The sequence below is a fragment of the Mya arenaria genome, chromosome 10 (genome assembly GCF_026914265.1).
Source record: "Mya arenaria isolate MELC-2E11 chromosome 10, ASM2691426v1".
Taxonomy (NCBI): domain Eukaryota; kingdom Metazoa; phylum Mollusca; class Bivalvia; order Myida; family Myidae; genus Mya; species Mya arenaria.
Window position 1 is genome coordinate 46,497,929 of NC_069131.1, and position 24,994 is coordinate 46,522,922.

General features: G+C 40.2%; 1 protein-coding gene across 4 annotated transcripts in view; it reads left to right on the forward strand.

Annotated features, from left to right (window-relative positions):
* Window positions 1-24,994, forward strand: part of LOC128205539 (E3 ubiquitin-protein ligase UBR5-like) — a 75,367-nt gene that overhangs the window by 17,237 nt on the left and 33,136 nt on the right. For all 4 annotated transcript variants that reach the window (XM_052907270.1, XM_052907272.1, XM_052907271.1 and 1 more), the window contains exons 8-30: window positions 2,302-2,528; window positions 2,678-2,800; window positions 3,053-3,235; window positions 3,508-3,593; window positions 5,502-5,610; window positions 6,058-6,200; window positions 6,661-6,776; window positions 11,681-11,805; window positions 12,715-12,849; window positions 15,644-15,755; window positions 16,226-16,380; window positions 16,908-17,102; window positions 17,433-17,511; window positions 17,809-17,922; window positions 18,196-18,367; window positions 18,789-18,940; window positions 19,502-19,703; window positions 19,887-20,130; window positions 20,445-20,536; window positions 20,776-20,922; window positions 21,346-21,476; window positions 24,293-24,522; window positions 24,819-24,985. In XM_052907270.1, the coding sequence (XP_052763230.1) occupies window positions 2,302-2,528; window positions 2,678-2,800; window positions 3,053-3,235; window positions 3,508-3,593; window positions 5,502-5,610; window positions 6,058-6,200; window positions 6,661-6,776; window positions 11,681-11,805; window positions 12,715-12,849; window positions 15,644-15,755; window positions 16,226-16,380; window positions 16,908-17,102; window positions 17,433-17,511; window positions 17,809-17,922; window positions 18,196-18,367; window positions 18,789-18,940; window positions 19,502-19,703; window positions 19,887-20,130; window positions 20,445-20,536; window positions 20,776-20,922; window positions 21,346-21,476; window positions 24,293-24,522; window positions 24,819-24,985 (3,439 nt within the window). The remainder of the gene's footprint in view (window positions 1-2,301; window positions 2,529-2,677; window positions 2,801-3,052; window positions 3,236-3,507; window positions 3,594-5,501; window positions 5,611-6,057; window positions 6,201-6,660; window positions 6,777-11,680; window positions 11,806-12,714; window positions 12,850-15,643; window positions 15,756-16,225; window positions 16,381-16,907; window positions 17,103-17,432; window positions 17,512-17,808; window positions 17,923-18,195; window positions 18,368-18,788; window positions 18,941-19,501; window positions 19,704-19,886; window positions 20,131-20,444; window positions 20,537-20,775; window positions 20,923-21,345; window positions 21,477-24,292; window positions 24,523-24,818; window positions 24,986-24,994) is intronic.

The window sequence follows — 24,994 nt, forward strand, 5'->3', positions numbered from 1 at the left end:
AGCAGTTGAACACATATCCACACCAAGAAAGGTTTGATACAGCAATTGAACACACGTCCACACCAAGAAAGGTTTGATATGGCAATTGAACACATATCCACAGTCACCAGGAAACGTTTGATACAGCAATTAAACACACATCCACACCAAGAAACGTTTGATACAGCAATTAAACACACATCCACACCAAGAAAGGTTTGATGCAGCAATGAAACACACATCCACACCAAGAAAGGTTTGATACAGCAATTAAACACACATCCATGCCAAGAAAGGTTTGATACAGCAATTAAACACACATCCAGACCAAGAAAGGTTTGATACAGCAATGAAACACACATCCATGCCAAGAAAGGTTTAATACAGAAATTAAACACATATCCACATTAATAACGGTATGTTACAGCAATTGAACACATATCCACAGTCATCAAGAAAGGTTCAATACAGCAGTTGAACACATATCCACACCAAGAAAGGTTTGATAATGCAATTGAACACACATCCACACCAAGAAAGGTTTGATATGGCAATTGAACACATATCCACAGTCACCAGGAAAGGTTTGATACAGCAATTACACACACATCCACACCAAGAAAGGTTTGATACAGCAATTACACACACATCCACACCAAGAAAGGTTTGATACAGCAATTGAACACACATCCATACCAAGAAAGGTTTGATACAGCAATTACACACACATCCACACCAAGAAAGGTTTGATACAGCAATTACACACACATCCACACCATGAAAGGTTTGATACAGCAATTAAACACACATCCACACCAAGAAAGGTTTGATACAGCAATTGAACACACATCCACACCAAGAAAGGTTTGATACGGCAATTAAGCACACATCCACACCAAGAAAGGTTTGATACAGCAATTGAACACACATCCACACCAAGAAAGGTTTGATACAGCAATTACACACACATCCACGCCAAGAAAGGTTTGATACAGCAATTGAACACACATCCACACCAAGAAAGGTTTGATACAGCAATTAAACACACATCCACACCAAGAAAGGTTTGATACTGCAATTACACACACATCCACACCAAGAAAGGTTTGATACAGCAATTAAACACACATCCACACCAAGAAAGGTTTGATACAGCAATTAAACACACATCCACACCAAGAAAGGTTTGATACAGCAATTAAACATACATCCATGCCAAGAAAGGTTTGATACAGCAATTAAACACACATCCAGTCACCAAGAAAGGTTTGATACAGCAATTAAACACATATCCACACCAAGAAAGGTTTGATACAGCAATTAAACACACATCCACATCAAGAAAGGTTTGATGCAGCAATGAAACACACATCCACACCAAGAAAGGTTTGATACAGCAATTGAACACACATCCACACCAAGAAAGGTTTGATACAGCAATTACACACACATCCATGCCAAGAAAGGTTTGATACAGCAATTAAACACACATCCACACCAAGAAAGGTTTGATACAGCAATTGAACACACATCCACACCAAGAAAGGTTTGATACAGCAATTGAACACATATCCACACCAAGAAAGGTATGATACAGCAATTGAACACATATCCACACCAAGAAAGGTTTGATACAGCAATTAAACACACATTGACACCAAGAAAGGTTTGATACTGCAATTACACACACATCCACACCAAGAAAGGTTTGATACAGCAATTAAACACACATCCACACCAAGAAAGGTTTGATACAGCAATTAAACACACATCCACACCAAGAAAGGTTTGATACAGCAATTACACACACATCCACACCAAGAAAGGTTTGATACAGCAATTGAACACACATCCACACCAGGAAAGGACAGAAAAGGCACATGCTTTCAATGCATTGAAAATAAATATAGAGGGCATCCAGGACCACAGCTACTTCAAGTTAGTTAGCAAATACTAGAAGGAAGATGATAGATTATTCTTGTCAAAATTTGATCTTTGAATGGCTGGGAAAAACATTGGCATATGTTAGCTTTTGTCACAATGTTGAAGTAATTTGAGCTCCTAGTACTGACCATTTGAATCATTTACAAACTATGATTTATAACTGGTAGTGGGTAGACACTTAGCAGTGGATTTGGATTACATTTTACTTCAAAAATATAACAAAGATGATGATATTGAATTTGTCACATTGACTTGATTTAAGGGTTAAGGCTTACATCAGATGAATCGGAGTGATTCAATTATTTGGGAGTTATAGTGTTAATGTTATATTTTATTGTCTGCATTATTGTCGGACTTTTTGTGTTTTTTATTTTCCAGCTGGTTGTACAGACAGAGAAGGTGGTGATCGTGACCGGGAACGTGAGACAATGTTCCGTATCCGGGACAGACGTCGTCTAGACGCAAACCTCTTACGAGATGAGGCCCTTAAGTCACTGGAGCGTGACAAGGTGGAGGGATTTACAGCAGAGATTACAAAGAAACTCGCCAACCCCAATGCCAGTCCAATCAACCTGGGGGATGATGTACAGTACTGGGTTGAAAAGGTATAGGTTGTACATTAGACTTATAACTATATGCAATTAAATGCATGATAAAAAAACATTTATATTGATAGCTATTGAAGACTTGTAAATCTTGTATAAAAATAATCTTAGATTTTGTGTACTTCAGCTTCTTACCGTATTACTTACAGGATGGCCACTGTCCTCGGTTCTCCCACATTGCGGCCATGCACTCAGAACTGGTTGCTGTGGGAACCAATGGGCAGCTGTTTGGATGGAGATGGCTGGACGGGGAACCATTCAAACACCCAGAGGTAGCCAGGATGGTTTCAGGCTTTGGGAAGAAGAACAGTGATTTGATACTGTGTATTGATTTGATTGGTGCATTTATCACTGGAAATGGTTTCATTTTGGATGTTTGTTAACAAAATCATAATTCTTGAATTTGAGTTTGACATGAATTGAACCAAATAGTTGTGTTCTTTTAAAAATATTGTTAATATATGATTCTGCACTGCAGAATTCTGTCAGAGCTGAGTATTAAAATGAATATTTTGTATATGCAGAACCCCAACATTCACCACCCTAAAACAATCACCCTGGGCCTACAGCATGAGAAGATAATTGGGATATCTGCATGCAGTGTTCGTGCCTCTGTGTTCACTGAGTCAGACAAGGTGGCTACATGGGTGGACGATACACTCAATGTCGTTGCCTCGAAACTGGAGCATGGGGCCCAGACATTTCAGGTAGAGATCTTAATTGATATGTTTTAAAATAAGATAGAAGAGTATCTTCTTAAAGTTTGAAGAACTGAATTTAAGTCAAAATCCTTTATTTTGATTTTGACATATCTACTTCTGACACGTTCTAGCTTCATTTGTGTTCATAGCCTTGCTGTTATCAGTGAAGCAGCCTAATCTTACATACACTTGTAGCTTGATCATTACTGGCAACCATTATAGATAAAAACTTGAAACTTGGTGCACTCTCAATGATATAATGCATGTGTATATTTCAGGAGTTTCTAACAGACAAGATAACGAGCCTTCACACATGTTCCCTGTATACCTGTGCCAGGCTGGAGAGCGGCGCCCTCTATTGGTGGTGTGTAACCTAACTTAATAAGTGAAAAAAACATTTTACTACTTCGCAAATTAATACTCAGTAATTTTTTTATGCCCCCAAAGGGAGGCATATTGTAATCAAACCCTGCAGCCCCATGGTTTCCACTCATTATCTAAAGAATGCTTAGGCCTAGGGACCTCAAACTTGGTAGGCAGATTGTTTATGACTAGCAGGTCAACCCTGTTGTTTTTGAGATCAGTGAGTCAAAGGTCAAGGTCATGGTGACCATCAGCTGGAAATCTGCCGTTTCAGATTATTTTATGATCTGTTATTGGTTTGTTACTTGTACTGAGTAATTTACAATATTTTCAACATTTCAAAAAGGACTTCTGCAATATCATGTTATAGAGCATTCATCTTTCAACTCTGAATGATAGTGTGATAGCTAAAAACCTCATGTGTTAAAGAGTTTACAGCGTTGTATTGTTCCCATAATTTAGTTTTGACATGTCCACTGTTGATAGTGTTTGAGGAGAGAATATCTGGTTTATGTTAAACTATATACAGATATATCAGTGGTGAATGCAATCATAAATTGTGTCATGTTTCTCTAAGAAATGGTGTCCTTTATGTCACCATCCAGTATTATGGCACTTAAATAATTGATAAAAACACAAATGCAATTTAAATGGAGTGAAAATTGTAAAATGCGAGTTGAGTTTTAAGGTTCTTTCCAAATTCTGCATGTTCAAGCCATAAAAAAATAGCAACTTTCAATTTTCCCACTTTCATTTTCTCGTAAACACAAACAAAATTATGACGTTTACACCAGCGTATTACGCTTAGCACGCACATTGTAGACTGGTATTACTTGTTCAGATTTAAGGTGGCGGTCTTAAATCGGCCTTAAATCGTATCAATATTGAGGCACAGTCCATCATCATGACAAGCAAAAAAGTTTTTTTACGCACAGATTTTTAAAATCAGTGACGGCTGATGGCGATGATCAAAATTACCTGACATGGAAGCCAAAATTAAATAAACCGTCGATAAAAACTGTATCTAAGTGGGAGAAGAAAAAGCTGTCTGTACAGACAGGTAAAAATACTTTTGGCTATCTGTCTAACTAGGCCATCTGGGGTTATTTGTCACAATTCTATGACATCTCTTGTTTATTTCTTCCCTTCAACGAATGGAGACATAGTGTTTTGGTCCGTATTCTATCAAAAAAAATTTTTTTAGCTTCAAAAATTTTTGTCTGCAGTAGAACTCAGAAACTACTGTAAGGAATTGATTGAAACCTGCAACATAGATAGATGGCAATGTGAAATTGTGTTCCTTGTTAGAAGTATAACTCTGGGGCACTTTGTTGCAGAATTATCTCCCTTTATTCATTTTTCACAGTGTAAACTTTGTCCAGGCCATTTCTTGAAAACCATCTACAGGAAATAATTGAATCTTTCAATGTTCATGCATAGCACAAGAATGATAACATTTGGTGCCATTGTTGCAGAGTTATCTCCCCTTGCAGTTTGATTTTTCTTGTTTTCTTGAAAATATTTGTTCATAGCATATTTTGAAAAATACTTTATGGAATTGAATGAAACCTGAACATTGATATATTGTGTAGCTGTTCACTGTGCAGGAATTTTAACTCAAATGGCACTTCTGTGCTAAGTTATCTCCTGTTGAACCTTGATTTAGAAATAACTGGTAGGAATTGATTCAGACTTTGAAAAAGGTGGCAATATAAAGTTGTGCAGAGTGCAAAAATTATAACTGTGGAGCACTTATTTCCACAGGTATCTGTCCTTTTTGATTCAAAACAAAGCTTTCTGAAATTTTCTGCAAGTTTAAAAACCTTCCAAAAGTAAGCGTTGATTTTGATAACTTTGATTTATTGAATGCATTTTGGCTTGATACTATATTGTATGTACCTGATTTTAGGGGAGCTATGCCATTTGCACAGCGGAAGAAACTGCTAGAGAGAAACAGATCCAAGAAAAAGAAGAACAAATCATCTTCAGCTCAGAGTGACATCTCCACGGGATCACTGGTAGGTCAACTTGGAGTTAAGAGAACCTTACTGAAGTTAAATATGTCCTAGCTCTTATAAAGATTTTTAAAATGTCACCGTTAAAAGCACTAGCTATATTGTAAAAACACTTTAAAATCTGATTCTTTATAAATCATAGAAATTTGAAATCTCTCTACAAGCCAGAAACCACTTTTACTAGGGTTTTACCTCCAGGCTAGTGCAAGTTTGCTAAATACTGTTACATTGTAGGTGGTTTTTACTTGAAAGTTGTTCATGCTAATAAACCAATGGTTTAAGTAATCAATGTTATCAGATGTTTAAAGCATAGAGAAGTAAAATGTCTGTTTTGGTAATGATAACTTTATAATAGGAGGAGTCTGTTGTAACAGTAAGAATATTGCATATTCACGATAAACTCGCTTTGCTCATTGATGAGATAAGCTCAACAAACTTTGTAATTCCTAGGTATGCCTCCGAAATGCTCCGATGTACTATGCCGGCGCTGTTGCCTTCACAACCGTGGATGGAACACCTAAAGTGGGTCAGCTTCTTGAGTCTGCCTGGTCTCTTAACGACACATGCCGCTTCAAGATCAAACCCTCACATGTGTAAGTGCTCTAACACTTGAGTCTCACCTTGTCTAGTCTACAAATTGGATCACTTATTGCCATCGTAATTATATTCAAACTCAATTATTTCATAAAGATTTGCATTTTTGTTTCACATTTTCACACTCAGAATGCTAACAGGCATCCCTTGTTTAGTGAAGGAGTTGATATATGTATAAATTATAACTCTTATAGACACATGACTGAAGAGAATTAGAAAAATAATATTCTAGTCATTTATAAGATTGTGTGAACTTCCCTTAAAGAGTTGGTCTTTCATCAGTAAGTTTTAATATTTGATTACAGAAGATAAAATAGCAATATTTAACAAATATAAGAAATTTTTGTCATAAAAGAATTTAAAACCAATATAAACATGATATGCAATAAATAAGTGCAAGTCATAAGCATTTAAAGGTATCATTTTCAATCATGTATCTTATGTTCTTTGGTAATGCAGCCCTGAGAGCAAGCCCGAGCGTGACTCGTCCAGTGATTCAAAGCCAGATATGCCTCCACCACCATCCCCCGCATCATCCACATGCAGTGACCACAGTGGACCTGTCCTGTCTAGAAGTGAGTCCTCTGTCCCTCTCCCAATCCCTTCACATCCTTGCTTCCCATCTCTCCCTCACACCTTATACCCTCTATCTCGCAGGGTTTTTTTCTGAAAAAGTGGAAAATTTTGCGGTGTTTTAGTAAAAAAGGGAGAAAATGTGCATGTTTAACTTTTTATGCCCCCGAAGGTGGGCATATTAAAATCGCACCGTCCGTCTGTCCGTCCGTCCGTCCGTCCGGCTCTATAACATTCCCTTGTATGGACAGATTTTAAAATAACTTGCCACATGTGTTCCACATACCAAGACGACGTGTGGCGTGCAAGACTCGTGTCCTACCTCAAAGGTCAAGGTCACACTAAGTGTTTATTCACAATGGAGTGCTGCATATAAGGACATAGAGTATAGGTTGTTGTGTACGGGCTGTAACTTTCTCTTGTATGGACGGATTTTAAAATCACTTGCTACATGTGTTCCACATACCAAGACGACGTGTCGCCTGCAAGACCCGTATCCCTACTTCAAAGGTCAAGGTCACACTTAGTGTTTATTCACAATGGAGTGCTGCATATAAGGACATAGAGTATAGGTTGTCGTGTCTGGGCTGTAACTTTCCCTTGTTTGGACAGATTTTAAAATAACTTGCCACATGTGTTCCACATACCAAGACGAAGTATTGCGTGCAAGACCCGTGTCCCTACCTCAAAGGTCAAGGTCACACTTAGTGTTTATTCACAATGGAGTGCTGCATATAAGGACATAGAGTTTAGGTTGTCGTGTCAGGGCTGTTACTTTCCCTTGTATGGATAGATTTTAAAATCACTTGCTACATGTGTTCCACATACGAAGACGAAGTGTCATGTGCAAGACCCATGTCCCTACCTCTAAGGTGAAAGATACACTAAGTGTTTATTCACAAGGGAATTCTGAATATAAGGACAGTGTAGGTTGTCAAGTATGGGTGGTATTTTTTTATGTTCAGAGGCAATTTAAAATAACTTGCCATATGTATTTGACACGTAAAGGCAAGATTAACTTTTCATGTACTGACCTTGTTCGTAGGTCAATGTCTCATTCGGGGGCATTCGTCACATACTGTGACAGCTCTTGTTATTTTTATTTTACTTTCATACTCAATCTTATTATATTTGATTGTTACATTACACTCTCTCTTTTTTCCTAGTCTTAAACTCCTCCACTTAATTACCCTCAACACTACTTTTATTTTTTTTATTCGTTGGGGAGATTACATGTACCTCAGACTCGCTTTCACAATCAAAACTTCTAGACAGTTGGACATTTTTGCTCCATGGTTCCGAAATTTCAGGGCCACTAGGCTAAACAGAATGTTCAGACTCTTGCTGGGACTGGGGTTTGACATCATCCGAAACAGAATGATCTGGTTCAGAAAGTTCAGACTCGGTCATATTTTGTGTGCTAGTGGATTGACAAGATGTACCTGCTGACTTACAGTCAGTGAAAAATCAATTTTCCGAATATTTTTTGCGTATTTTTTTGGTGATTTTTTTTTTGTTAAAATACTTCCAGTTATGTGACAGTTCTTGAGCACGCAAAATTGAAAAAGAACGGAATACATTATGTTGTAAACCATCAAAGGAAACCACTGTGTATAATTATAAATTTAATTGATTAAGTTCAGCATGACTTACCTCCCCTGGCAGACGAAAATACGACAGCTGATTTTTCGCAATTCGGCAATGAAATATTGAATTTTATCGGAGGGGAATTTTCATTTTTAGGGGAAACAAGAGCGGTCACAGACAGCTATATCCCCCGCCTCATGGGGGCATTTTTTGTAACGAAAGCCAATCAATGGTAAGGGTAGTTTCTCAGGAACATAGGAAATGCGTAAAATTAAGAAAGGGCAATAACTCTTCCTAAAAGAATCCCTTCATGAAAGCCCGTAGACATGCCCAGCCTGATTTGATGCTTATCACTCTGTGAAACACTGGTAAAAAATCGCCTATAAGTTTTTTACTAGGTAAGAAGTACAGAAGGGGCAAACATGATTACCTGAAAATAGTATGTTTAAAAAGAGATGGAATTATAGTGATGCTGAATCAATATGTGTTATTTTACTTTTGAACAAGTGTCAGTGAAATGAACGTTTCATCAATCTGTGAAAGTTTGGTAGAAATCGCATGAAAAACCTAAGAGGATTTGCGAAGAAACCAATTTTAAATGTAAAATAAGCAAAGGGCAATAACTCTTTCAAAAAAAGTCGAATCTGGAAAGCCCGACAATATGCGCTGCTTCACTTTATGATCATCAATCTGTGAAAGTTTGGTAGAAATCGCATGAGAAATGTAAGAGGAGGTGCAAAGAAATGAATGTTGGACGGACGGATCCATGCACGCACGCACCAGTGTTCGAATTTAGCACTCGCACACTTGAAAAATATGAGTTCAATTTAAAGACACTCTCAAAATTTGCGAGTTTAAAATTTGCAGAAAATATGCAATCCTCGAAATAGATATGAACATTAGCGGTGATTAATTCCTGCACAGTAGATATAAAACTATTTAATTTTAGAAATGCCTTCTTTTGTTTTCCGATAATATCACAGAAACTGATGACGTAGATTAACGTTATGCGCACAGGCAGGTACGCGTTACTATGTGGCAGGTACTCGTTACTATGTATTTTTGTAGACTGGTCTTTCGTTTCCATTTTTGGCGGCGGTATTTAGCGATAATCGTATCGAGACACAGTCTGTGTAATGATGACAAGCAAAAAGATAAAAAAATTTACGCGTGTTGATTTAAAATCGCCGACGGCTGATGGCAATGATCAATTAGGTCCAAAAAAAGAAGCCAAAATGAAATAATCCGTCCGTTAAAACTGTTTCGATGTGGAAGAGGGAGTTGAACATTAAATTGACTCTTAACACAGATGACGAAAGGAACGTTTTCAAAACGTTTTCATTCATTAAAACAATTACACTATACCATAAACCATTGTGTCCATACTATATATACTTTTTCCTAGCAAATACAAAGGTTTGCCTTAAAAAATGCGAGTGAGTGTCTGTTTTTTTTAGTTGAAATTTAAGCACTCGCAATAATTTGCGAGTATCAAAAAAAGTTAAATTCGAACCCTGACGCACGCACAGACGCACGGAATCGCGCCTACCATTACTATATCGCCTCGCCTTTTCAAGGCGGGGGATAAAAATAGGCTTATTTTCCGAGGGAAAGGGGCTGTTAAACGGCCCCTTTTATATAAGGTAAAAAACCCTTGATCCCTTCCACTCCCCACCACCCTTCCATCCCTGCAATGAAGTCATGCACTAACAACAGCTGACCTGTGCTGTCTAGAAGCGAGTCCTCTGTCCCTCTCCCAATCCCTTACCATCCTTGCTTCCCATCTCTCCCTCACACCTTATGCCATTTTTCCCTTCCACTCCCCACCACCCTTCCATCCCTGCAATGAACTCATGCACTGACAACAGCTGACCTATGCTGTCTAGAAGTGAGTCCGCTATCCCTCATCCAATCCATTCCCATCCTTGCTTCCCATCTCTCCCTCACACCTTATACAGTAAAACTGCGGCCGTTCGAACAAGCGGTCGTTCAAGAACCGGCGTTCCATGAGGTCAGTGCTTGGTCCCGAACTTTTTTCCTTCTATTTTCATATACCCACGCTGCATCAAAACCTAATTATGTCGAGTAGTCGAGCAATATTCTCGGTCCCAAGTACACAAATCAAACCTTATGGCTCCCTCGAGGTCATAATTTCACACTTTTCCCGAACGCATGTTCCAAAATAAACAAACAATTGCTAGGTATTAAAATTTTCGCAAGTTGCAATGACAGTTGAAAGGCAACTTGATAAGGTGTGAAAAACCGTTTTACACTGTTAACGCATGACTGATATTAGTTGATATGGGCATTTTAGAAGATAATTATGAGAAGTTAATGACAAGAAGTTAATTGTGAGAAATGTAAATGAGTAATAAAAATATGAATAAACACTACCATATCGATCCAACATCAATATGGCAATTTTGTTAAAATGAAAAAATCTATTTATTCATTTATTGATATTTCTTTTACATTTTATATTTAGTATACATATAGTAAACGACAGCCTTTGAACATATGAGCGATTTCCACAACGCAACACTTAATTGGTGTCTTAGTAAACAGACTACTTCAAACTTAAAATACACTGAAATATGTTTCTTAACAGACGGGAGAATTGAAAATCGGGTTGTTCGAAACATCGGTTCCCTCAAGGTTTAGGCTCGGTCCGCGGCGACCTCGAGCGATTGCAGTTTTATTGTACCCAAAACTCCCTCCAACCCACTCCCCCCCCACCCTTCCAACCCTGCAATGAACTCCTGCACTGACAACAGCGGACCTGTGCTGTCTAGAAGTGAGTCCGCTATCCCTCTTCCAATCCCTTCCCATCCCTGCTTCCCATCTCTCCCTCACACCTTATACCCTAAACTCCCTCCAACCCACTCCCCTCAACCCTTCCAACCCTGCAATGAACTCCTGCACTGACAACAGCGGACCTGTGCTGTCCGGAAGTGAGTCCTCTATCCCTCTCCCAGTTTCTTGAAATCCCTCCCACACACCTTATGCCCTCCTACCCACTCCCCTCCAACCTTCCGACCCTGCATTGACTGCTTGCAGTAAAACAGTGGACATGTCTTAACTACCAATGGTGAAGTCTTGACCACTCCCGCCCCCTTCCCCATCCATCCTTTCACCCTGCGTATCTCTGTTTCTCCTTGGTCAATAATAATTTTAAATCTAATGATAGTCTAATCTAATAGCTTTTTTAACAATATTTTTGATGAAAAAAGGTCCAAATGAGTCACCAAAAAGAGAAAGTAATTAAAAATATGAAGTAAAAGTTTGATAAAAAATACTACCATGAGCTTTTATGTTTCAGAGCGTAAGAAGGCTGCTACTCCCAGCAAGGAGATTGAGAAACAGCGTGATGAGGAGAACTGGCCTTTGAAAGATGTGGTATTTGTGGAAGATATCAAAACTGTCCCTGTGGGCAAAGTCCTCAAGGTGAGCAGAGTGGGCATGTGAGGGTGGTTTAGTGACAAGGTGAGCAGGGGGGCAGGCAAGAGTAGTCTAGTGGCAAGGTGAGCAGGGTTGGCAAGTGAAAGTGGTCTAGTGGCAAGGTGAACAGGGTTGGCAAGTGAAAGTGGTGTAGTGGCAAGGTGAACAGGGTTGGCAAGTGAAAGTGGTCTAGTGGCAAGGTGAGCAGGGTTGGCAAGTGAAAGCGGTCTAGTGGCAAGGTGAACAGGGTTGGCAAGTGAAAGTGGTGTAGTGGCAAGGTCCTAGAGGTGACTGTGGGGGGGTGGGGGGGGGTGGCGGCCAAGTAAAAGTGGTCTAGTGGCAAGGTGACCAGGTCAGGCAAGTAAGAGTGGTCTAGTGGCAAGGTGACCAGGGTGGGCAGGTGAGAGTGGTCTAGTGACAAGGTGAACAGGGTTGGCAAGTGAATGTGGTCTAGTGGCAAGGTCCTCGAGGTGACCAGAGTGGGCAAGTAAGAGTGGTCTAGTAGCAAGGTGAACAGGGTAAGCAAGTGAAAGTGGTCTAGTGGCAAGGTCCTCATGGTGTCCAGGGTGTGGATACAGCTTTTAGCATTTTTGACAATCAAGCTAAAATAAGTCAGTATTTTTTAAGGTGAGCAGCATCGAGAATATTGTGCAGGCTACTGAAATTATAGATAAACATGTGTGGTTTAGTTGCTACCGACATCTTGGTTTGACTTGGAATGTGTTCCGTAGGTATGTTTTTATCAGATTCATGCGATGTTTTTGTAAGTATGTTTATCATGATTTGTTTGCATCTAACATGTTTCATAATATTTGTCCAGAATAAAAAAAAAATGGAAAACTAGGAAAAATGCTGTTTTAAATGCTCAATTAAAACATTTCCAAATTTACCTGTTGATAATATTTGTTTTACTAGGTGGATGGGTCATATGCCGCAGTTCGGTTTCCCAGCAGCAGTAAGGATGGCCAGGAGGACAGAGCCGGCCCAGGCAAGGAAGATCCGACCTCTCTCTTACAGGAGTGTAGGCTTCTGAGGAAGGATGAACTCAATGTAAGTTCTTATCTCTGCTCTGAGGGATGGGTTTGTAAGTGGTTTGTATGTGGATATGGGGGAGTTTATGTGGGAAAGAGGTGTGGAGTGCAGGAGGCGAGAGCCCAATGGAGGAAGACCGCACTAACAGTCGTGCAAACTTCTGAGTCAGGTAAGGAAGACCAGATGCCCGTTACGAGAGAAAGGAGCCTGCGGAGGAAAGATTAACTTAATGAATGTACTCTGCCCTGATGAGGGAGCTGTTTATGTAGAGGGAACAGTGTATAGGGTCAATGACAGGCAATATTTGTGGGATGGGAACAGTGTATGGGGTCAATATCAGGCAATGTTTGTGGGATGGGAAAAGTGTATAGGGTCAGGGACAGGCAATGTATGTGGGATGGGAACAGTGTATAGGGTCAATGACAGGCAATGTTTGTGGGATGGGAACAGTGTATAAGGTCAGGGACAGGCATATGTGGCATGGGAACAGTGTATAGGGTCAATGACAGGCAATGTTTGTGGGATGGGAACAGTGTATAAGGTCAGGGACAGGCATATGTGGCATGGGAACAGTGTATAGGGTCGCTGACAGGCAATGTATGTGGGATGGGAACAGTGTATAGGGTCAATGACAGGCAATGTTTGTGGGATGGGAACAGTGTATAGGGTCAATGACAGGCAATGTATGTGGGATGGGAACAGTGTATAGGGTCAATGACAGGCAATGTTTGTGGGATGGGAACAGTGTATAAGGTCAGGGACAGGCATATGTGGCATGGGAACAGTGTATAGGGTCAATGACAGGCAATGTATGTGGGATGGGAACAGTGTATAGGGTCAATGACAGGCAATGTTTGTGGGATGGGAACAGTGTATAAGGTCAGGGACAGGCATATGTGGCATGGGAACAGTGTATAGGGTCGCTGACAGGCAATGTATGTGGGATGGGAACAGTGTATAGGGTTGTGGACAGGCAATGTATGTGGGATGGGAACAGTGTATAGGGTTGTGGACAGGCAATGTATGTGGGATGGGAACAGTGTATAGGGTCAGGGACAGGCAATGTATGTGGTATGGGAACAGTGTATAGGGTCAGTGACAGGCAATGTATGTGGGATTGGAACTGTGTATAGGATCAGGGACAGGCAATGTATGTGCAGTGTATAGGGTCAGGGACATACAATGTATGTGGGATTGGAACTGTGTATAGAGTCAGGGATAGGTAATGTATGTGGGATGGGAACAGTGTATAGGGTCAGGGACATGCAATGTATGTGGGATGGGAACAGTGTATAGGGTCAGGGATAGGCAATGTATGTGGGATGAGAACAGTGTATAGGGTCAGGGACATACAATGTATGTTGGATGGGAACAGTGTATAGGGTCAGGGACATACAATGTATGTTGGATGGGAACTGTGTATAGGGTCAGGGATAGGCAATGTATGTGGGATGAGAACAGTGTATAGGGTCAGGGACATACAAAGTATGTGGGATGGGAACAATGTATAGGGTCAGGGACATACAATGTATGTGGGATGGGAACAGTGTATAGGGTCAGGGATAGGCAATGTATGTGGGATGGGAACAGTGTATAGGGTCAGGGACATACAATGTATGTGGGATGGGAACAATGTATAGGGTCCTAGGACAGGCAATGTATGTGGGATGGGAACTGTGTATAGGAATCGGGGACACAAAATATGTGGGATGGGAACTGTGTATAGGGTCAGGTACAGGCAATGTATGTGGGATTAGAACAGTGTATAGGGTCAGGGACAAACAATGTATGTGGGATGGGAACTGTGTATAGGGTCAGGGACAGACAATGTATGTGGGATGGGAACTGTGCATAGGGTCAGGGACAGGCAATGTATGTGGGATGGGAACTGTGTATAGGGTCGGGTACAGGCAATGTATGTGGGATTGGAACTGTGTATAGGGTCAGGGACAGGCAATGTATGTGGGATGGGAACTGTGTATAGGGTCAGGGACAGGCAATGTCAATGTATGTGGGATTGGAACTGTGTATAGGGTAGGGGACAGGCAATGCATGTGGGATGGGAACAATGTATAGGGAATGTATGTGGGATGGGAACAGTGTATAGGGTCAGGGACAGGCAATGTATGTGGGATGGGAACAGTGTATAGGGTCAGGGACAGGCAATGTATGTGGGATGGGAACAGTGTATAGGGTCAGGGATAGGCAATGTATGTGGGATGGGAACAGTGTATAGGGTCAGGGACAGACAATGTATGTGGGATGGGAACTTTGTATAGGGTCAGGGATAGGCAATGTATGTGGGATGGGAACAGTGTATAGGGTCAGGGACAGGCAATGTATGTGGGATGGGAACAGTGTATAGGGTCAGGGACAGGCAATGTATGTGGGATGCGAACTGTGTATAGGGTCGGGGACAGGCAATGTATGTGGGATGGGAACTGTGTATAGAGTCAGGGACAGGCAATGTATGTGGGATTGGAACAGTGTATAGGGTCAGGGACACGCAATGCATGTGGGATGGGAACAATGTATAGGGTCAGGGATAGGCAATGTTTGTGGGATGCGAATACTGTATAGGGTTGTGGACAGGCAATGTTTGTTGGATTGGAGATTGGAGCAATGAAACTATAAGGAGTCTATATTGATTATGTAATTAGAAATTGTGCATAACAAAGCTTTAATCAAGGCAACTGAACCTACTCACCAAATATACGTCAGATAATGCAATAATATTATACATATGGATCAGAATTTAAATGTACATCATACAGACTTGTTAACTGGTATTTACTTTATGTGAATTGTACAGGTTGTAAAAAGCATGAGCGCCCCAAGACTGCCCGACTGTTTCCAGAAAGTTCCGAAAAAAGTCACAATTGTAGAGAATGGCCAGATATTGGCGGTTGCAGTAGACTGCGAGGGTATGTATATGTAGGGTGAAATGGTTGATACATATCATACACCCACATTGCTCGAGCAACTAGTTGGAGTACTATGTTCAAATTGGAATTTAAAGTAGTGAGATTGTTGAATATTTCTGAGCAAATACATAGTGAGGTTTCCATCTTCTTCATCAAAGGCTAATTTCAATAACTGAGGCAGTAGCAGTAGAAGTTGTATTAAATGTTATATTGGACTGCAAAATCTTCAATTTCCGTATTTGTTAAAGCAAATTTTGTAATTCGATATCAATATTGCATTTACATGATGCATGTTATTAACAAAGTGAAATATAGTAGCAAGGGGCTTCACCCCACGCTTTCACATCTTCTCCTTGCCCTTTATGTGAATGTTACCTTATTGTTATGCTGTCTTATTAGTATCTTTATTAAGATTATTTTATAAGTTGCATTCCACAGACTTGGTAAACATACTGTACATGACCATACAGGGATCCATGTGATAGCAAGGTCAGGTGTGAGGCTCAACTACCTGGTGTACAACCTGAGTTCTGGGAAGGTAGAGCGTGACTGTGTATTCCCCACTGAGGCTCAGGCATTCATGGGCTCACACCGGAGTGACATCTCTCTTCACAACCCTGGCGATGTGAGTTTAAGGACTGGCTGGATTCAGCCATTCATAGATAATAATGTTAAAAATACTTAATACTAATAATATATTGTGGCTAAAAATACGATTTTACTTCACACATCCTGTTTGTATTCCTACTTATCTTAGCATTTGACATCTGTTATTAATTTGTTAACAATGCTATGTTGGACTGCTACATGTATTTACTGCCTATGTAGCTCAGCATAGATTTGGTAAAATCCTTAATACCATCTTTCATTCTGTCAAAACTGTTACAAATAGGCGAATCTTAACTTTACTATTACTAGCATACAGATAAAATACAATGCTATTTACTTACGCAACGAGCTAACTATTGAAAACAATTATTTACAGCATGGTACAAAACAGTTACTTCACCCACTACCCTAACAGTACCCTCACACACATGTACAATGTCAATATGTTGGGTGGTGTAACTATTACTTGTCGTTTGATATCACATGATACATGATCACTATATACTATATGAACTACCATAAAGATAAACTTCCATATACCAGGACTCATTTGTCCAGCTGCGGGATGGTAACGGTGCGCTGTACCCTTTTGCCAAGGACTGTACAGATGGGATAAAGGATCCCATGTGGCTTGACATGCCCCCTGTACGCTGCCTCGGCATGAAAACACACTTTCTGAAAGACATCCTAGCAACCTCACAGAAAAACAAAGCCATGCTATTTGTACTGGCTATAGAGGTATGTGTACATGTTTAGTTCAGTTTCCCATGTCTCTCAGCTTAAAAGGTGTTTCATTATAGGTTAAAGTTTTGTGGGTAAAGCTTTTGTGATGTCTGATATATAGGAAAAATAAGAGAGCACCAGCATTTCTTATAATTTAGGTTACTTGTAGTTTTGAGTGGAGACAATATTTTTCGCCTTAAAAAGTCAAAAGTCCAAATGGTTCCAAAAGCAAAGTAAAATGCATGTCCATTTTGTTCAAAGTCCAGCTGTTACAGAGTTCTTTCTTTCAGTACAGATACTTGTAATGTTATGTATGACAATTATGGTGGTTTATTTCATGAACAGCACCAGTCATTGTTGCCGCACATTCTGCGATGTGACATGGAGAAAGTCAAGGCCATTCTAGCTTCACTTGAACAGGAAGGTGGGTTTATAGTCGGACTGTCTTTTGGAGAGCTGTCACTCTGTACAGCAATTTTAATATTTCCATTCTCAGTATACTTAAAGTTTTGATGAAATTGTTGTTGGCATACAATAGAATTTATGCTGGTCATCACTTTAATGATCCTTGCATGGAACAATGATACTGTAGGAATATCTGTGGCTGAAATATGAAGGAACAACTGCAAACAACCAAGACCACTTTTGGCAAATGCCTTACATATGTATGTATAAACATTTATAAACATGCAAATATGAACAAAATCCTATTTGGTTCCAGGGAGCCAGAAGCTTCTTCCTGAAGTACTGCAAGAGCACTGTGATGGGAACCGGAACCTACTGCATACATGTGTTGCCATGTGTATACCCCTGTCAAACAAGGAACCTGAAAAACGTATATGATTTTTATGTTTGATCTGCTATCATTATGTTTTTGATGTTGCTTTAGAATTTGTAAATGATACTTGGTTATTGGTTTGTAAGATTATTGCAAGAAGAAACTGGCAAGTAATTGTCAAAAGTATAGATATCAAGAGACAGATTTCATAATATTTTTTTTACAGATGTTTTCTAAAAATCATTGTAAATGTGTTTCTCAATTTTACAATCTTTAAATCTTTTAAAAGCATGTTTCATACATCTACTGACAATTTGTGCATGTTGCCAGCTGTGGACGGGACTGCGTCTGCAGGTGTGAGTACAACATCTGCTAGCGGCTACACGTCCACGCTAGAGGTGATGAATGCCGTGACAAGCGCGGTCGACGCCCTCACAGCCATACAGTCAAGCCGTGGGGGCACCGCTCCTACAGGACCAGGGACTGAGGCGACCAACAGGGGGTAGGTGGTTTTCATATATTTTTTATTGAAAAAGGATGGAGGTTTTAGGACAGGGTGAAAATCTTAGAAATTTTATAACTGCAGCTAATTGTAAAAACACATTCATAAGATGTTCACATGTTATCGTTTGGTTTGTTTGCTAAATGATTTGATTGGTTAATTATTATTTGATAAATATAGAACAATCAATAAATATTTTGTATAACTTTGATCAGTCCCAAGAAATAACTTATAATACCTTATTGACATAAGTAGGAGTATTTTTCCTTTCATGAACATTAATTAGCAAAAAAATTGTAGATGATAAAAATAGATTTGGTTGTTAAATGTTCTGATATTTCTACCAGGTAAAGGCAGTAGGCATGTTCTCTGATATAGACAATAAAGTATAAAATATAATATTATGGTGTTTATTATACAGAGTGAGTTTACGTGAGATGATGCGGAGGGCTTCGTCAGCAGCCCGGGCAGTGAGTGGACTGGATGTAAGGGAGGCAGAAGAGGGTGTGGCCATCCCAACGCTGAGCTGGCCCCCAGACCCTCCGCCGAGTTATGAGTCTGTCACCAGGCAAGGTAGTGCACTTGCTTTCTTGTTCCAATTTACACACCTGAATAAAATACAGATATCGAAATGGACAGCCCTTGCATTGGACATTGGACAGTAATCACACTTGAGTCTGGGGTTTGGTTTTGCACTGCAGATTATATAAGTTAGTTTTCTGATAGCTACATTAACCATAATCTTAACATTGTTGCCAGGTGACCCTTATATTGTATTAGTATTGTTTTAAAGGGTATTATTTGCTGATTACAAATTTGTCTAAAAATGACCCAAAATACACACAGTTATTGACGCTTATATTTTTCTCTTTATATCAAATGCTTGTTTAATTGTACTACATTCTGCCTTATTCTCTCCTCTACTGTTCCTGCACATGAAACCTTAATAATAAACCAAAATAATAGGGGGTCACCAGGCTCCCACAACTCACATCATTGTTTGTATATTGGATACCTCAATCTGCACAAGTTGCATAGTCAAACAAATATAACATCATGTTGGTAGCCTTCCTGGCTGCCTCAGTGTGCTCTATACAGCTTGTACTCTTTAATTTATTACAACTCATATTTCAGATATAGACAGACCAAGTCTAAGTAGACAGTCTTCAAGTGGCCAGACCAGCGCTTTCCCTCCTGTCACTGAGTTTAGCACAATCAACATCCCACCTGTCAAGTTTGATGAGAAAGAGCGCCCCAATCATGCATTGCAGATCCTCAAGTGTGTCTGTGAGTCTATGGCTCTCAAACCACACCTGCGGGATCTGCTCTCGGCTAAGTAAGTCAGTATTGGCTGAAATGTTACCGGTATGTCTTTGATATTTTAGAATTAAATTTTTGAGTCAGTGTTTTTGATGTTTACAGCAGAATAAGTATTCTATTATGTCACATTGATATAAATAGGTATGTATCTGAGTTCATGATAGAGATTTTAACTTAATGTTCTGCCTTGATATTTTAGAAATGCAGAAGGCTGCACTCCCTTCATGCACGCAGTAAAGGGCCGAGCTTACATGGCAGCATTGACGCTTCTAGACATAATCAAGCGTGTAGCGACCCAGAAAGACGGCTCTGAGCTGGATAAAGCTATTATGATGAGCATGCTGTACCCAACTGGCTCAAGTCTGGATAACTCCCCGCTACAGGTGCTGTGTTGTAACGACACATGTAGCTTCACCTGGACTGGAGCTGAGCATATCAATCAGGTAGGAAGACAAGATTTGTTTTGAAGTTAGTGTTTCTAAATGAAGCGATTTTGATTGAACAAAAATTAAAAGAGACTGATATTTAAGATTGATTGTAACACTATGCTTTAATATAGAAAAACAGGATTTAATGGTAAACATTAATCTTCAGTTAGTATTTTATACACAATTAAGACCACACATTGTTACTGAAATTAAGGGTCATTAGTAATCCAACGATAGATTCCTTTATTGTTTGGATCCCAGAGCTACCATCATAACGTAAATGCCACTGAAAAGTGCATGAAGTAACTGACCACTTATCTTACTTTCAGGACATATTTGAGTGTCGGACATGTGGACTGACTGGTTCCCTGTGTTGCTGTACAGAGTGTGCTCGCGTCTGCCACAAGGGACACGACTGCAAGTATGTACCCTATTGTCCCTCTTGTAATTTCTACAGTGACACAATATTATTCATCTATTTGTAACTGCTTTGGATAGCCAATTATAATAACTTTATGTTGTAAGTGTTTGCTCATTTCAAGGATGAAAAATTACAGCAAATCAAATTAAATTGCAAATTTGTACTTATGATATGTTACAGAGTGTTTTTAACAAGCGGTTCTTGTGAGAAAAAACTGACAATTCTCTCAATCCTTACAGATTGAAGAGAACATCTCCAACAGCTTACTGTGACTGTTGGGAGAAGTGTAAATGTAAGGCCCTGATTGCCGGACAGCAGGGACCGAGACTGGACCTCCTCAACAGGCTACTGGCTGAAACTGACCTTGTCACTCTGACCAATAGCAGGTGAGCTTACATGTCTGATCTTGTCACATTGAGCAATAGCAGGTGAGCATGTCTGATATTGTCACATTGACCAATAGCAAGTGAGGTTACCTGTGTGATATTGTCACTCTGACTAATAGCAGGTAAGCTTACATATCTGAAATTGTCAAATTGACCAATAGCAGGTGAGCTTTCATGTCTTATATTGTCTCTTTGACTAATAGCAGGTAGCAGGCAAGCTTACATGTCTGATCTTGTCATATTGACCAATAGCAAGTGAGATAAAAAAAATATTATAAAAATCATTTATCCTCAGATATGCAAATATTCAGTCCCTAGAGCTCATGTTATGATGAAGTTGATGTTTTTACTTTACTGTTTCTTTATTTTAACCCCCCACCCCTATACTCGAACAGTCAATAATTCTTTTCCCAACTTGTGCAGGGGTGATAACATGCTGCTGTTCCTGGTACAGACCGTGGGGCGTCAGATTGTGGAACAGCGACAGTACCGACATGGCCGCTCCTGTGTGTCCTCTGCTATTCCCAAGAGGAAAGCTCCGAACAATGACCTTGGTAGGGTTAACCTTCAACAGATTTACTAGAATAAAGTACAGAAGCTGGTTATGAGGTTTGCCGAGTAACCAGCTACGCAGCATGCTGAGGGTCAGATATTCCCCATCTGTACTGGAAACACTTTGCATATTTTAACCTCAAAGGTTAAATAGTTGACGTCAAATAGTTCCTATGAAACAAGCACTTTCGAGGTATCAGAATGATTTTGTATTTGTTTCAAAGAATTGCTATTTTAATTATGCCCCCCCTTTGAAGAAGAGGGGTATATTGCTTTGCACAGGCATGTTGGTCGGTCGGTCGGTCCGTCCGTCCGTCGGTAGACCAAAGCTTGTCCGAGTGATAACTCAACAACTCCTGGACGTATGGTCATCAAACTTGACATGAAGGTTGGGCCTGACCAGTAGATGACCCCTATTGTTTTTGGGGGTCATCAGGCCAAAGGTCAAGGTCACAGTGACCTTGAATGGTAAAAGGTTGTCCAAGTGATAACTCAACAATGCCTGCACCCACGGCCCTCAAACTTGACTTGGAGGTTGGGCCTGACCAGTAGCTGACGCCTATTGTTTTTGGGGCTCATCGGGTCGAAGGTCAAGGTCACAGTGACCTTGAATGGTAAAAAGTTTTCCGAGTGATAACTCAACAATGCCTGCACCCATGGCCCTCATAATTGAATTGGAGGTTGGGCCTGAGCAGTAGATTACCCGTATTGTATTTGGGGGTCATCGGGCCAATGGTCAAGGTCACAGTGACCTTGAATGGTAAAAAGTTGTCCATGTGATAACTCGACAATGCCTGCACCCATGGCCCTCAAACTTGACTTGGAGGTTGGGCGTGACCAGTAGCTGACCACTTTTGTTTTTTGGGCTCATCGGGTCAATGGTCAAGGTCACATGTACCTTGAATGGTAAAAGGTTGTCTGAGTAATAACTCAACAATGCCTGCACCCATGGCCATCAGACTTGACTTGGAGGTTGGGCCTGACCAGTAGATGACCCCTATTGATTTTAGGGGTCATTGGGCCGAAGTTCAAGATCACAGTGACTTTGAATGGTAAAAGGTTGTTTGAGTGAAAACTCAACAATGCCTGCATCCATGGCCCTCAATCTTGACTTTGAGGTTGGGCCTGACCAGTAGATGACCCCTATTGATTTAAGGGGGTCAAGGTCACAGTGACCTTGAAAGCAAACTTGACAATTCCTGGACCTATTGTCATCAAACTTGACATGAAGGTAGGGCCTGACCAGTAGATGACCCCTCATGACTTTGGGGGTCATCGGGCCATGGTCAAGGTCACAGTAACCTTTAACACCAAAAAGTTAACCATTTTTCTCCCAGTGATATCTCAACAATGCCTGAACCTTTGATCATCAAACTTGACATGGAAGTTGGGCCTGACCAGGAGATGACACTTATTGATTTTAGGAGTCATTGGGTCAAAGGTCAAGTTCACAGTGACCTTGAATGCAAAAATGTTTCAAATGATAATTTTACAATGCCTGCACCCATGGCCCTCAAACTAGACTTGGTGTTGTGTCACCTGTAGATGACCCCTTATGATTTTAGGGGTCATCGGGCAAAGGTCAAGGTTACAGTGACATTGAACGAAAAAAGCTTGTCTGTGTGATTTCTTGTCAATGCCTGCAACCATGGCCCTCGAACTTGCCTTTTGATTTTTGGTGACCAGCTGATGACTCCTATGGATTTTGAGGTCATAGAGTCAAAGGTCATGGTCATAACACACTCTATCCTCAAACTTTGAATGGTCATAATCTTAAAACTGCCTCAACGGCATCCAATGTCAGTGACAAATCAGGTGTCATTTCGGTCCATGCTTATTTCATTCAATTGTCCATATAATCCTGACAACATGGCGCTCGGGGGGGGGGGGGGGGATAATGTTTGACAAACATCTCTTGTTTTTGATTGGGATGGAAGGGTGGTGTAATCACTGGTCACATGACAGGAAACAAATCCAACATTAAAATTCGGAACAACTTTAAAGCCATTGTTTGCCTCGATGCTATGCAGGGGAGACTCTGTTTTTAGCGCGGATGTCCATCCTGTCTCTCACATTTTTATGTCTGCTCCGTATCACCTAAACCAGTTGAAGGACTGTCATGAAACTTGGGTGAAATGAAACTACATCAAGACAATGTGGCCATCTTATCAAACCACTCATTGTGCAATCACTTTTTTAGGCAATATTTTTGATTAGTTGTAATATCTATTTGAAAAAACAACAACAAAAAACAAACTTTATTTGTCAGTTAATAAGGCAAAGTTTATTTGATTTTGTTAGTACAAATTTCAATGTATTTTGTGACACTTTGTCTTAAAAGGAAATTCATTATTTTGCGATCTTTTGTCCCATGCTCGTTGAAAAGATGACCCGTACATGCAGAACCCACATTCCAAGCTCAAAGTGGAGGTCACAGTTTAAGGTTAAAGGTTTGAGGTATGAATTTCATGTCTACTCCGTATAGCCGAAGCCCCTTGAAGGACTTTGGTGAAACTTGGGTAAAATGTTAACCTAATAGACACGACACACACAATCCAATCCACATATCTCCAAATGTCAAATGTCTTGGAACAGAATAGGGTTTCCAAAATGACCATCTAGTTGCTTATCTATTATGCCTTTGAACAGATCCCAATCATTTTGATCCATACCAGAGCATATATGAAAAATCATATCGATGATGGAACATATAAGACAAATAATTTTATTTTAGACAGAAATTTTGAATGTGACCTAAAGCATCCACTTGGATTTTTTGTTTCTAAACCAATAATCAAATTTTAATTGTGTTTTTCAGACATGGAGATGCCAGAACATGACCTTGAGCCCCCACGGTTTAGTCGTCGTGCCCTAGAGCGGATCCTGAATGACTGGACGGCTGTGCGGTCCATGTTACAGAGTGGGATGAGACAGAAAAAGGGAGGTAACCCCGACATGTACGAGGAACAGATCTATCTCGAGAGTCAAAGTGGGACGGCTCGACTTGACAAGTTCACGCACTGTCTCCTGGTCAAGTGTTCTATTGAGGTGAGTTTGATGTTATATGCCTGATTGGATGTCCAGGTTTTGATTGTTGTACAAGCATGTTTGCTTTTAGGAAGTTTAATATTTGTTTTAAAATGATGGCATACTTGACTGTATAAAGGCAAAATGCATATCTAATTTCATGTTAAAGAATATTTTTAATTTCATATAACTTGCACGTCAGAGACAGTGCTTACAAAATTAAAAAAACTGCTCCGAGTCATTTCTCATGTGCTTGTGAATAAGAAAGGCCAATTGCTTGGATGAAAAGAGCTTACATGCTATCATCCCCCCTCCAGATGCTGGACACACTACTGACAACCCTGATCCGTGAAATGAAGAATGAGGTGACTCCTGGGCGCAAGTTGGAAGCAAAGATGGTGTCCCGTAGGTTTATACGCTCGGTCGCTCGCATATTTGTTGTCCTCAATGTTGAGATGACCCCAAACTCGGGCAAAAAGAAAAGGTGAGAACT